The following is a 15,079-nucleotide window of genomic DNA, read 5'->3' as shown; positions in this document are numbered from 1 at the left end:
GCAAGCAGCCGCAACTCTGCTCTCTCCAATTGTTGGTTTGTTGTAGATAACAATACGTGTTTGTTATCTGATAATCGTAATGTCAGAGCAAAGATACATCTGTCAAGCCTAACTCCTTGGAAAAATGAAGGAAAGAATTTGGTAACCTGCTTAGACTTTGTTTTAGCCCTGGTCTTGACCTATATATAGGAAAGAATTTGGTCTTTGGTCTTTGTCCTAACCTTGTACTTGACTTGTATGTTCATCTCTCATGGCTCTGGTCTGCCCAGGTTTTAGTTTGAGCAACATGGAATTAGAATTTGGCTGGACAACTGTCAGTTAGGCTGAAGTTACCTTAAATTAGGTGCAGGTTGTTTCTTAGGTTACAGCTTTGGCAACTTGCAATTATTCTACTGACGATAGACTGGAATCAAAGTGAAGCTAGGCATATAGAAAGGATTATTATTTAGATAACCAAGAATTATGTAACCTGAGATAAGTACCCGGGCTAAACCTGGAACATTCTGAAATTCGACTATAAAGGAGGAGGAGGAGGAGGAGGCGGTAACCCTGAATAAGGTTGTAGCTGCTCCTGTTTAACATTTTCAAATAAATAAATAAACAAGCAAATAAATAAATTCTGTAGATAAAATTATTTTTAAAGTGAATTAGATTTTGATCTTGAAATAGAATAGGTTAGATCTAAATAAGGGCATAGGACTATGACTGTCATTTGGTTTTGAGTTAAAAGTGTAGGCTGTAAAGTGACTTCTTAAGATAAAAGTAGTATTCCCGAAGCCGGGATGATTTTGTGCATTGTAATCTCGCCTGGGTTTTTCGAATTTGTTTATGTAATTTGACATATTAGAATGAGCTCAAAGAAACGAAGGCAAATAAGTAAGTCATTTAAACAGCCCATTAATTAATCGTCTAATTGTTTAATCACCTTTATAATTAACCAGTTAGAAGTTCATCAAACAATTACGTTTGAGTCTCGTTAACCATCTCATCAACGACAAACATCCTGATGTCGTATCATAGCAACAGTAAACAAACAAATGATGTTTTGTTCCTTGACTTTATCAAAATCTTAGGTATCAGATAATTCTGTGTCTGACACACTATCGCAGTTACGTTATATTATTGCAGTAACTAAGTAGTATGATATAATGACCAATATAAGGTCAGATATGACATTTGGACCAAAGTGAACTTGCTGTCGCTTATGAAACCATTTTAATGCTTGAATATTTTATATCTTTTGATGGTGTGAATTGCAGTTGTGGTATATGAGTGAATTTAGGTCTGTTGAATGATACTGTTCTTGTTGGTTTCAATAGGGAATTAAATGGCATTTGGTAGAGCCGGTATCTAAGTAACTGATGAACAGTCAACCTTAAGCCTTAACTTGAACAGTTTTTCTTGTGATGAATAGTATATGTTCGCCCAGTATGTCTGTTTTAAGGGAGGGTTGCAGCTTGGATAATAATAATAATAATAATAATAATAATAATAATAATAATAATAATAATAATAATAATAATAAATCGAAGACTAACTCAATTGGCTATGAAAATCTGTTTCATTTCAAGTTTTTTTGTACATTTTTCGGACAAATTAAAGACTGATTCACATTATAACATCACGCCATCGACACATCACGTCACGTCAAAGTACGTGAGTCTTTCTTACATGTAATCAAATGGACTTGTTCACACCATCACATCACGTCACCGTCAAGCACACGGCATCCAAATGGACTTGTTCACACCATCACATCACGTCACCGTCAAGCACACGGCATCCACCGTCACTTCACGAAACATTTTTTCGGAAAGAATAGTTTGACGTGATGTGACGTGACGCGGTGCTTAATGCAAGTTTCTAACGCTAAGTCTGTGACTGCTGGGAGGTTGGGCGCGAACTGAACGGGATCGTGATGGATAGTGTGAATACAAGGCGCGGCTGATGGGACTGGTGACGTGACGTGATGTGTCGGTGACGTGATGGTATAATGTGAATCAGTCTTAATTTAACACGAGAGATATAGAACTGTGAAAACTCAGCCTATTCAAGTAGCTAAAACTATGTCTATTGCCTTGTAAATGTACTTTATTAAATTACCATTCAGTATTTACAGTAATACGTAATAATCAGATTCTTATTAGAATCTCGCGATTCTGACAGCAGGTTACGATAACATGGCATGCAGTGTATCTTAAGATAAAGCCATTAGCATAATTAAGAATTTTCTGTCTGGCGCATTTAGCAACTTTGCAGTCCATGGGCGTGGTTTATGTCTCTTATTAAAATAAATTGGCTGCAATTATTGGAATGAAATGTTAACATCAAGAACTGCAATGATGATTGATGCGTCAGGCGTTAGAATTTTATTCATTTATTTATTTATTGTATCCTTTGGGAAAAGGTAAATAGCACCTTTAGAATGACAAAGAGTGGAATGGAATATAAAATTCAGACTAAAGGCCAAGCTCTGGGACCCATGAGGTCATTCAGCGCTGAAGGGAAATTGAGAGTAGAAAGGTTTTAAGGGTGTAACAGGAGGACAACCTCTCAGTTGCACTATTGAACAATTGTTAGGGAGGATGGAAAGAAAGATGGAAGAAAGAGAATATGAACGGAGATACAGTAAAAGGAATGAAAGTGGTTGCAGCCAGGGGCCAAAGAAACACTGCAAAGAACCGTAAGTAATGCCTACAATGGACTGCATGAGGTTCACTGACGGCACTACCTCCATACGGGGAATGACAGAGAGTGAAGTGGCTGTAGTTAGAATTTCATTTAATTTTTTTCTTCAGATCCTTCGAAAAATGATATTACCAGTAGTAGTAGTAGTAGTAGTAGTAGTAGTGTCATTAGCAAGACCGATTTCCTACTTTCAGCAAACCCACTGGGCATCGTAGTAGCCATGGTGGTCTCGCCCCTCACGGTGAACGAAAAGAAGGACTTCCCTCTCCTCAACTGGATCTTCATGGGCGTCGCCGTCGTGGCCGAAGTCATCACCATTATTTGCGTGACGAGGTGAGGAAAAGAGTTCGTCATGTGAGGGAAAAGAGTTTGTCATGTGAGGAAAGAGTTTGTCATGAGAGAAAAAAAGTTCTTCATGTGGGGGAAAGAATTTTGTCATGTGAGGAAAGAGTTCATGTGAGGGAAAAGAGTTCGTCATGTGAGGGGAAAGAGGTTATCATGTGAGGAAAAGAGTTCGTCATGAGAGAAAAAAGTTCGTCATGTGGGGGAAAGAATTTTGTCATGTGAGGAAAGGGTTTGTTATGTGAGGGAAAGAGGTCATCATGTGAGGAAAAGATGTCATCATGTGAGGAAAAGAGTTCGTCATGAGAGAAAAAAAGTTCGTCATGTGGGGGAAAGAATTCTGTCATGTGAGGAAAGAGTTCGTCATGTGAGGGAAAGAGGTCATCATGTGAAGAAAAGAGTGCGTCATGAGAGAAAAAAAATTCATGTGAGGGAAAGAGTTTGTCATGTGAGGTAAAGAGTTCGTCATGTGAGAGAAAAAGAGTTCGTTATGTGAGGAAAGAGCTCGTCATGTGAGGGGAAAAAGAGGTCATCATGTGAGGAGAAGAGTTCGTCATTTGAGGGAAAAAGTAACTTCTTCATTCAGATGATGATTTGTAGATGGATAAAAATGATTGATGGTTTGCTTGGGGTCGAACACAATCTTTGGTACAAAGGTTCTCTGAAGCAGATCGATTGGGATGGGTCAGATGGTAGTAATGTATTGATAATCTTCCCTAAATAGAGGGGCCAGGTACATGTCTGTACTTGGTTCAAACGCCTGTATATACTTATGGATCAAGAGATGTGTATGTGTGTGTGTGTGTGTAGTGTAATGTTTAAAAAAAGAACATACCAAAATAAATAAGAAATTGGAGTTGATGAAAGAATGATTAGAATGAAGGCAAAGAACAAACAGTTGTATTATAACTGGCTAAAAATCAACAAATAATAGAAACTAATAGTAGTGCCATTTCGATATCAAAGAAAATGTAAAAGAAAAAGAAATGTAAAAGAATCAAAGAATTGTGAAAGAATCAGAGAATAGTAAAAAAATATGCGAAAGAGAGTTATTCGGCTTCTGTGCCATTAAACAACATCGTCTTTGCAGATCCAAACCGCCAACGCCACCGAGCGCCAGCGCAGAAGAAGGCAATGACCAGCAAACCAAAGCATCTTACCTGAGCCAGTTGAAGGATGCCTTCACCTGCGTGCCCTATTGGCTCCTTCTGTTGGCCCTTGGATGCGGAGTTGGTCTATTCTCCGCCCTGGCCACCGTTACTCAACAGATCCTCTGTCCTCTAGGATACTCAGATGTTAGGAGTTCCTTTGGAAAGTGGCCGAAAGAAATCTGTAGAAATACAGATTTTTTTCAATCATCTTTAACCTTTCTGAATATCTGTCGATGATAAGCACAAGAATTATTGACTGTAAATGCTGGTATTTATTAAAAATAACTGTTTTGTTGTAATGAAAATAATAATTAAGTGATCGTATCCTTCAACAGGACTTCGGAGGTCTGGCTAACGCGACCATGATCTTGTGTGGGTTCGTAGGATCTGCTGTGACGGGTATAATGGTGGACAAGACGAAACAGTTCACTCCCATCACGAAGCTCAGCTATGGCGCAGCTGCTGTCATGGCCATTGTTATGCTGGAAGTAAGATTTCACTTTTTAAAGATCATAATTTTATTAATGTATCAGGTGGTCACTGTTGTCTGTTTGCATTTTGTAAAGCTCCTGGTTATTATTTAAAAAAAGGAAGATCGTAAGTCTAGTAATTTTCGCCTGTTTTAGACTTAAGAAGGTACTTTTTTTTTTATCTCGCGATCGATCTTATATCATGCTGTGCGTGTGTGTGTGTGTGTGTTTGTTTCACTGATGGAACAGAAGATAGCTACCTGGTCAGGCTGAGTGTGTGTGTGTGTGTGTGTGTGTGTGTGGAGGAAGTGGGGGGGAGTGACTGGGTGCTTGTAGGGCTGGGGTGATTGGTACTAAAGTAACAGTTAGGAAAAGAAACAGTATAAAATAAAGCAGCAGAACAGAGACTAAAGCAAACCAACGCACTTTATCGATGTGCATGAAACGCCTTTGTGTAGTTCTCTGAATGCCTTGTGTCTAAGAGGCCATTGAGGGCGTTTGTGTTGGTAACTGCTTAAAGTTCAGAATGCTAAGATCTTTTTGACCACTAAAAGGTATTTTCCCATTTTCATAAAGGTACTTACTCAATTCTTACTCAAGAATTTCCGCTTATTATTTACTTATCCGTAGGTAAGTGTAGGTTTAAAAAGTTAATGACAGCAGCGTTACCAAAACAAGTCATTAATTTCCCAAAAATATTGTAGGCTCATAATTTGAAGTTTTTGTAAAAAATTTAAGCTCAGAGACCAGTAAAATTGACTCATAACAACACAAGGAGCACGCACTCCTGTACACAAATAAGGCCTAAAACCCATAGAAGCGACAAAAAACATTTGAATGAAAAGAATGAGGAACATGGCTCGGAAAATTTTCTGGAACTACCCTTTGTTCCGTAAGCGATATTCTCATTCTTAAGAAGACTTAAGGGTTATATTCTTGAAAACAATTGCTTTTCAATTATGATTCTAGTTTTAATAACATTCATCTGTCAGCCAATTTTCATTCCTTTCGATTTGTACCAGTAGTACTAGGCCTAATCTTAAAAAGGCTTAAAGATCATTTTCTTTGAAACCCTAAATTTTTAATCATGATTACATCTTTACTAACATTCAACTCCGTCCGTCAGTTTTCATGCCGTTGGACCTTTCAACTTTCGTTCCAGTTGTTCTTGGTGCCCCACCAGCCAGCCCTGATAGCCACCTTCACAGGTCTCTTTGGCTTCTTTGGGATAGGCGCCTATCCGATAGGCCTGGAGTTGGCGGTCGAGGCTACCTATCCGGTCGACCAAACCATCAGCACAGCTTTCATATTCATGTCAGGTAGGCTGAAAAAAGATTTGTTTCAGTAACCAAAATTCAGAGATCTAACTCAAGCAGAATGTTATCTATTTAAATCAGTCCATTGGAAGTAATAAGTTTTGCTTTAGTCTTACGTAGAGTCATGTATCTAAAAGTCCTGTAAGGCGCACTGTAGGCATTACGAAAGGGTGTTTGCAGCTTCCCTTCGACCCCTAGCTGCACCCACTTTTGAGCCTTTTACTTTAACTTCATTACTGCTTCCTTTCTCCATCTTGCTTTCCAACTTCTCTAACTATTACTTATCAGTAACTGTAGGGTTTTCTCTCAGTTCCACTTTGATGACCTTTATTCTCTGGATCTCTTTATATTGCTGTCCAACCACTCAAACTTCCTCTTTTCGCTGCCTTAAGCACTGAATGACCGAAAGTGTCCCAGTGCTTGCCTAGACAGCCTAAATTTCATGAAATAAAACAAAATCAAAGTTGTTTTAATGTTTTTGCATTGGTATATTAGAAGACAAAGGCTAAAATTAAGGTCTCTTTTAAGGTCATAGGAACGACATGGATTACTGTCTGTAACATGCGTAGCTATAAATCACTGACTAAAGAATAACTTTGAAATAAACTCACATCTTCTATCATTGACTCGCTTCACTTGCAAATTTTTCAATCTACAAAACTGATCTTCAGAAGTAAAAATCACTGACTCGCTTCATTTGCAGAAGCGTATGTTATTTTTCAATCTACAAAAACTGATCTTCAGAAGTAAAAAACAAACCAAGAAAATCTTTTAAATTACGACAGCAAAAGTCAGTGAACTAAATCTTCAGTCTCCTTTCATTTATTTCCCCAAGGTCAGCTCCAGGGAGTCGTCATCATCGCCTTGATAGGGCTCCTGGCCAAACCACAGAAAGCCAAATACGTTGACATCCAGGTGTGCAGCAAAAGCGACATCTCGGAGATCGAGCCCAAAGATTATACAGGTAAGGGGGTGGATTTTGTTGTGTGAATTTAACGTTTCGATAACAACCAATATCTTGATTTTGAAAATGAAAACAGAAAGTTAATTTCTTTTGAAGTTGTGGCAAAGACTGGATCAGTGTCTAGTATTTTTTTTTTTGTTGGGAGTTCTTCATATATGAATTGCACCTGGCTTTTATGTTTAATGAAAAATGAAATTCAAGGAACAGGATGCTTTCATTGGTGTAATTTTTTAGTGAAAAAATGTCAAAATTTATGTTAGTTTCATTTAGGTCGTACCAGATGCTAGATGGTTATTAGTTATTATGATAAATAAAATTTCAAGAAAAATATTTCAAGGAAAAAAGCGGAAAGTCCTGTTATCTCCTTTTATTTTCATTTGAGGCTTATCTCTCTCTCTCTCTCTCTCTCTCTCTCTCTCTCTCTCTCTCTCTCTCTCTCTCTCTCTCTCTATATATATATATATATATATATATATATATATATATATATATATATATATATATATATATATATATATATATATATATACATATACATATACATATATAATGTGTGTATATAAATTGGAAATCCCCAACAAAGTACATTGATATTCCTGAACTCAAAGTGATGACAAACCCCTTGATTTGATAAATGGCTTTAGGTATTAATCTTTTCACAAACACCATAACTGCGATAACACTTATACTTTTGGTGATATATGACTTCTGTGGCGTTATCATATTTATGATACTCTTGTCATCTAAGCGTTTCCTGTTCTTCTCCTTACGCTACTGGGGAACGTAATCTAGTTTATGCTTCTTGGGATATAGTTTCTTAACTTTGCTATAGAGGTTTAGATGACAAGAGTATCATAAATATATAATGTATGTAGCGTTGCCATAGATTTGCTTTAAACATGCTCTTGGTATTTCTCTCTCTCTCTCTCTCTCTCTCTCTCTCTCTCTCTCTCTCTCTCTCTCTCTAGAGGAGAGTATTAGACACTGATTTGATTGGCCAAGTCTGAAGAATGGTTATATGAAAGAATCTCATTTATTTTTTAGTTTCATTGTCTCGATTACTCGCTTTATGTCTCATGTATCTTATATTGAATTTTAAAAGCCATCTTTTGAATGGATTTGTCATCAGTTCATTCAACTTGATAGAGTGATGCTTGTTTGTATGAAAATTGATACTTTGTAGTAGTATTATGTCTCGCGTATGAAGAGATTATTTCCTTCATACAGTGTGCACTTAATGAGTAAAGTAAGTATACCTTAGTTTAACCAGACCACTGAGCTGATTAACAGCTCTCAGTAGTCGAGTATTTTACCCAAATAAGATATATTTTTATTTGATAGTGTAACATTTCCCCAAATGATAATCTATAAGACACTAGCTTCCGCGCAATGAAAGGAGAATAAGTTCTCAACTATTGCAAAGTAGTCGCCCAATTCAGTGCATCTGGTTAGTCCGTCGTTAGTCATTTGTCGTTCTCCTCCATTTCCTTCCAGTGTCGCTATTGGTCGTCATGTCGTTACTGGTGCTGATGGTCGCCCTGACGATCCTCTTCATGGAGACGCCGTACAAGAGACTGGAGGCCGAGAGAGCCGCCATGAAAAGAAAAGCGTCCGAAGGCTCTAGGCCCATCTCACCTTCCTCTTCTTCTTCTTCTTCTTCCTCCAGCTCCTTAGAAGGAATGGAGGAAGAGGAAGCACCCACCGTTATAAGAGACGACGGTGGCTCCCTCAAAATCAATCATTCGAAATTGGCCAATGGAAGAAGTCCTTCGCTCGAAGAGAAGGAACCAGAAATATGCAAAAATGGAATAGTTGAAGAAAGTAAACTATAGCAGATTTCAAGATACTTGAGGCGCAAAACATATATGCCAAAAATCGTTCGTGTTTTTCGTTTTAGTGTTTATTTGTTCGTCTGTGCCTAAACAGTGTATGTTTTGATTTGTCTCTTGCTACTTGATGACGGGTATAGGCTAACATTCCACAGGTTTACGCAGTTCTCAAGGCAAAGATGAAGTTGAACAGAAAACTTTCTAGCTTTCGACCATCCCTTCTTCAAAACATTTAGGCAAGTTTTATTCTGGTTGATTCGTGCAACCATTCCAGGGAAAGAGTTTCTTCAGCTGCCTAAGTAATCCTTTGTCCAAAAACCTCGAACAAGGATTCTTTCATAATTACCAAATATCTTGCAAGAAAAGGCGTTTTTTTAAATTTTTTTTTACGAAATCCCGCTATATCCATCAGCCTTTAAAGAGATTTTATTGTTTCACAGATATAGCGAACACGGGTTTACTATTTCTTGTTTAATTGTGGTGGGGGTGTGGAGGAGAGATGAGGGTAACTTCTTGGCAAGTTCCGCTTCTTGTGCAAAAGACCCCAAGTGACTTTAGTGCGTTAGTCTTCATTTTCATAGGAATAAAGTATCACGTGCTATTTTGAGACTGTTATAATGGACGCGTTATTTTGAGACAATGGGCAGCACAATGCCGGCACATTTCGTTAGAAGAGAAGAGTAATTAAGATCGTTGCAGTTGTCATGGAAATAGTGATTAATTGACATGAGAGAAGCCGCTTTGCAATGCGACACACTCTTGGTTGGGATAACCAACATTAGGCCTAGGGTACACGTGTTTTTTGTTTGGCCGCATCTTTTGCAGTCGATTTTCTGTTAATACATTCAATTTGAAGTTCTTTATAAATTTGTTTCCTCATTAAAATCGTTAATGCGAAGAGGTTTGTACCCAGCTAAGATATTATATCCATTTTCACGATTTATCCTGCCTAACCCCTTATGGAGCTAAATATTATGAAATACTTCGAAGAAAAGGCCATTTATTAGCACAAAAATCTCCGCCTGCAAGATATATTGTCCAGGAGGATAGTAGCCCACACAAAGAGATCTAATCACTGAAAAAAATGTTCACTCTATGGAATACATACTGTCATTTTGTTACTGACGTAAATTTCATGTTACAGTCTATCGCATTGCGATTCAAGATGTACAGTTTTGTTAGTCAAGATGCAAACTTTATAGATGATTGATACTGCCCATTCGTAATTGCATAACGGCATTGTGTGGGTAAATACTTATTACGTTTATGAGATAAGATTAACCATTGCCTTTCGTTTGTGAACCTGAGACTCTGAACTCAGTATCTCTGCCATATAGCCTTGTTGTAAAGGTTATTGGGCCAGTAGGTTTAAATGTAAGTATTTATGTATGCATGTACATTTCTGTTATGGTGTTTTCTGGGTGCCTTACAGTTTCTGTAACTGTTGTTTATTGTCCCACATTCGTGGTAGGAGATATGCCTTGTGAATATTGGTAAATGTTAAATAAAGAACGTTGTTGGCTGACAGCATGAATGATCGGTTTTTCTGTTGTATTTTCGTTTTGAACGAAATTGATGGAGATTGTGGGTCCAAAATACATACAATTTTTAGTGTTAGTACAATACCCCAATTAGTAAATATGAATGTCTAGCAAAAAAAAAAAAAAAAACATCAAAATCGGTCGAAACTTACAGGGATACTTCCCAAGTGACCTTTCACCAAGCTGACCTTCCCGTACCTAACCTAAACTAGGGTGCTGTGTAATACCTGGACGAGGAAGCTATGACCCCATCCCCCTAAAAATATCTTGCTCAGTCAATACACAAGAAAACACACCAGAAAAACCATATTTTTGTCGTAGCTAAACTATTCAGTTGCGAACACACTCAGTAACGATAAAAAAGAATAATGTTTACAGTGCGCATAAAAAATATATCAAACTGTTTCAGTGTGATGCTTCATCCTGGTACCGCAATAAACCAATACCGGAATTATAGTGTTCGTTGCAACTCCCAAATTACCCAAGTTTCGTGTGTTTCAGACGCTGCAGCTGTGATAAGTACAGATGAAAAATATTTGATGTTAATCGATATATCGGCTTCTCGTTCTCTTAAGAAACTTTAGCCTTAGATGTGGACTTTTTGTGTTTTAACCTGTTTTGTGGATTGTTCTTGACAAGTCAAAATCGATTGATACTATCCTTTGAGCATATTCTGAATAAAACACAAAGTCAGTAGATAACCAATATTCTGTCAGTACTGAGTATCTCAAGACTAGCTTAGAAATATATAACGTCTGGACATGGTCTGCTAACATTATAGATATATGATTTTACATATTTAAATCACATATAAACTGAAATCAGCGGTGTCTGAATAGTTTGTTTGTAAGGTGAATCTTTAGTAAACTAAAACTCGTATAAGTTTCGTCTCCGAAAAATGGCAGGGGTTAGTGCCATCAGTGCACCTCATGCGGTGCACTGTAGGCATTACTTAATGTTCTTTGCAGCGTCCCTTCGGCCCCTAGCTGCAGGTCCTTTCATTCCTTTTACTGTATCTCCTTTCATATTCTTTCTTTCATGAGACTTTCCACCCTCTCTAACACTTGTCTCACAGTGCAACTGCGAGGTTTTCCTCCTGTTACACCTTTCAAGCCTTCTTACTGTCAATTTCCCTTTCAGCGCTGAATGACCTCATAGGCCCCAGGGCTTGGCTTTTGGCCTAAATTCTATATTCTATTCTATTCTATTCTGTACAGCATCAGGAGTTTTTGACTTGCCAAGGCCTATTCATATTCGCAAAACCAAACCAAACATTTCTAAAACTGATGTCGCTTACGTAATAAAAAGAGGTCGAATTATCGATCAGTATCAGTTGATGCAGTGTATGTATCATAGGCAGCGCTGAATGACCTCATAGATCCCGGCGCTTGGCCTTGGTCCAAAATTCTATATTCCATTCCATTCCATTCTATATGTATCACAGGTGTTTCGTCTAAATCTCACCAGACCTTGGTGCTTTGGGAATAGATAAGCATGGTTATCTGATGTAAGCTTTTAGTGTTATCCCATGACCTGGAGAGAGAGAGAGAGAGAGTATATTTACCTAAAACGTGAATCTTGTAGACTTTATTATCAGGTTAATTTAATTATTGTTAGACTATGAGTCTACTGTCTAAATTATTACGGTTTATGATGTGTATGCATTCACATGGAATAAGACAATATCACAAGCAAGGTTTAAGCCTATGGTACGTGATTACTTTTTTGTAAGGTTTGGATAATTTTTAATGAATTGATGTCATACTTTGACATTCTGGTCCTAAATATAACTATTATGATATATGAAATGTGTGTGTGTGTGTTTGCGTGTACGTGCAAAATCTCCAAGTGTGCTTCTTCCAGAGTTCGGATCAAGATCTGAAAGGAAATAAATCATATAGTAATCCCTTTACTAAGTGTACCGAAAAGTTGATGATCGTTCACAAATTCAGTACTCCACCCCAGTGAAACTTAATTAGAGTTGAAGGTTGTCTGACTGTATGAATCACTTTCGTCACTGCCATATTAAAAGTAAAAGGTTTTCACTCGCCATTCAGACAAATTGTTTTTGAGAAGTTGAACTGTTTATGAATCTTGTAATCATGCCTAGCGAAGAGTTGAGTTTGAAAATGATAGAATTTGAATAACTTCTATAGATGATCCAAATTCATTTGTGATTCGTTTCTCACCCTCTATCGCCATAGTTTATATTTATATTTATATTTGCATGGATAGCTCACAAGTTGATTCTAGTAGGCAACCGGCATGAAAGATATACAAAGCACTCGATAGTATTTTATTTATCCTCTCTCATGCTTTCTGATATGTGGCATTCACTCATGTGCTTCAGATAGTAGGCAGTGTCTGCTATGTAAGAAAATCTAGTTATGAGTTCATTGTTGTGATATTCCTCTAAATATTTATATAATATGTATGTATATATATAATATTATATACATATACACATATACATACATATACATACACATATATATACATACATACACATATATACATACATACACATATGCATACATACATATATACATACGTATACAAACGCTTAGATTTTAGGCACTGCCGGAATAAACCTATTGAAATACACGCCCATCCAATTACAAACAACATTCCTCTAATGAAGATACATTCCTTTTCGTGTGGGAGCAGCATCGATGCCAGTAACAACAACACGAACACCACCAGTACCAACGTGGGTGTGATGATGCTCAAGACAGTGACGTCTGAATAGTCTCATGATTCTTCACCGCACGGGGCAGCTGCTAAACCCAGTGAATCTGTCAAGTGGAAAAGCTTTGTGCAGTAGTCTATGGCAATGGCTCATTCTCAAAGCAACAGTGACCGTTGTTTTACGTGTCAGCAACTGCCAACGCTTGCCCTACCTGCCGAGGTGTCGGTTGTGGACATTGAAAGGGACAGTTTTCACTAAGCTTCTCTTATCTTTTTTTTAATAATTTATGCTTGGATGTAATGATGATAATGATAGTGTCTAGTAAAATGATATGCATGAATTGTAATAAATATATATAATATATATATATATATATATATATATATATATATATATATATATATATATATATATATATATATATATATATATATATATATATATACACACAGTTGTCTGCCATTTATATCTTTGCACATAACTGGCACACGTAGCAAAGAAAACATACCCTGAATGTAAAAAGGCTTATTTAATACTTTTCTACAACGTGATTTTATACCATAGTTTCTTATCTGTGATGCCTATGCTATTGTAATAAAAGACTTACATAACGAAAAGATTGTATTTCCTCCCTTCCTTGTAATGTGCGTCGAATCCTTTTTCCTTATTTTAATTTGATCAGATCTCAAATTGTCCAAAAGTCTCTAACCTCTCCGGTGTTCCTGTAATTATCACCTCAGGATACATTCTTAATTGTGGCCATACATTTTATCCAGAAATGCCTTTGCTAAGGGCCGAAGAGGAACAGCTGAGGCAGGGGTTGGTGGATTATTATGAAGAGGTTAGAGTAATCTTTGTATTAAGAATAAAGGAATCCGGCATAAGAACAGTTATACAGGCAAGTGTTCATAACCCCTTTCTCAAAACTCTCATATTCTCCGATCCAGCAAAAGCAAGGAAATGCTTTTAAAGATTAAGCAAAATGCTGATTTAAGTGTTCGGAGACCTTATGGAGATTTATGTTTGGAAGGAGACAGGAAATTGATAGTCTTTTCTTTCTCTGCTTTAATTAGAATATAGATTAAAGGAATAATTATTTATTCACTTTTCTGCCTTGCCCAGGATGGTGATAATAATGATAAACGCTTTTGATGCAGTTATCTTTATGTGACACTCCAAGCGTTTAAATGGTTGCATTTAGATAAATTTACGAATGTCATGTGGGAAGTAGACCACATGACGTTCTACTTCCCCTAAAACTGAAAGAATAATAATTATAAGCCATGACAAAATATCCCAAATATAACGATTAACAGTGGAACCATTATCCATGACCGCACTTTACCTCGTCATTGATCACAGTTGTTGTGATGCCATTATTAAAGTTTTCTCCTTTTCCCCCATTGTTAAGCGCTAATTCCACATCTCTGCACTTATGAAGAGATAAACATTGAGCCACTGATGAAGAGGAACAGATAAGTAGTGCATGCACTCGACGAACGTGAGGCCGGAAATTGGTGTTTTAAATGCATTTGAAGGGAACTATTTTGGGACTTTAATGGCAATAAATTTCTTATAATTTACTTTACTGGTGAGGTGCTATCCTTGGTAGGTGTAATGAAAGCAAGAAACGATCTTTTTAAGGTTTCAATTTTGCGACAATGCTGGTGATTGGCTGGTTTAGGTTAAGCGGACTTTCTGCCTACACGGGCCATTGCCCTAAGAGTGGTAAGGTGCTGAAAGGGGTAAGAGGCCTGATGTAGATTTCTGAAGCTTGAAATCTGCCCATCCAGATGGGACGGGAACTACACAAAAGTCACAAAGCCTCCGACATCGAAACACCCCGCTCTATCTTAATTCAGTTCTGTAGGACGAATGGGAGGTGTTGCCTTTGCAACGTACCCTCCTTGCTTAAGCACCACAGTCTTCGTTTCTGAGTTCTGTTTTGGGTTTCTGATCACATATTGTATGTTTTTATGTAAGTAACGCTTTTTCATCTTCTATTATTTTATATTTAACCAGAACTTTTCATATTTTGTTTACTTGCTTTTCATAGCTGTTGCAGCATGTGTTATAAAATTTGACGTTA

General features: G+C 37.2%; 1 protein-coding gene across 6 annotated transcripts in view; it reads left to right on the top strand.

The window, feature by feature from the left end:
- The window catches only part of LOC136826977 (solute carrier family 49 member A3-like), a 96,562-nt gene extending 83,407 nt beyond the window's left edge, over positions 1–13,155 (top strand). For 3 of the 6 annotated variants that reach the window (XM_067084593.1, XM_067084591.1, XM_067084594.1), the window contains exons 6-11: positions 2,883–3,021; positions 4,121–4,325; positions 4,517–4,669; positions 5,814–5,970; positions 6,803–6,931; positions 8,426–10,438. In XM_067084593.1, coding sequence (XP_066940694.1) covers positions 2,883–3,021; positions 4,121–4,325; positions 4,517–4,669; positions 5,814–5,970; positions 6,803–6,931; positions 8,426–8,763 — 1,121 coding nt within the window. In that variant the 3' untranslated portion in view covers positions 8,764–10,438. Of the gene's footprint in view, positions 1–2,882; positions 3,022–4,120; positions 4,326–4,516; positions 4,670–5,813; positions 5,971–6,802; positions 6,932–8,425; positions 10,439–12,968 lie in introns of those variants that run through there. The other 3 variants (XM_067084590.1, XM_067084592.1, XM_067084595.1) reach the window with 2 other exon arrangements.
- The last annotated feature ends 1,924 nt before the right edge of the window (positions 13,156–15,079 follow it).

Source organism: Macrobrachium rosenbergii, chromosome 41, assembly GCF_040412425.1.
Source record: "Macrobrachium rosenbergii isolate ZJJX-2024 chromosome 41, ASM4041242v1, whole genome shotgun sequence".
NCBI lineage: Eukaryota > Metazoa > Arthropoda > Malacostraca > Decapoda > Palaemonidae > Macrobrachium > Macrobrachium rosenbergii.
Note: the sequence above shows the minus strand (reverse complement) of the source record. Positions and strands in the feature narration are given on the sequence as shown.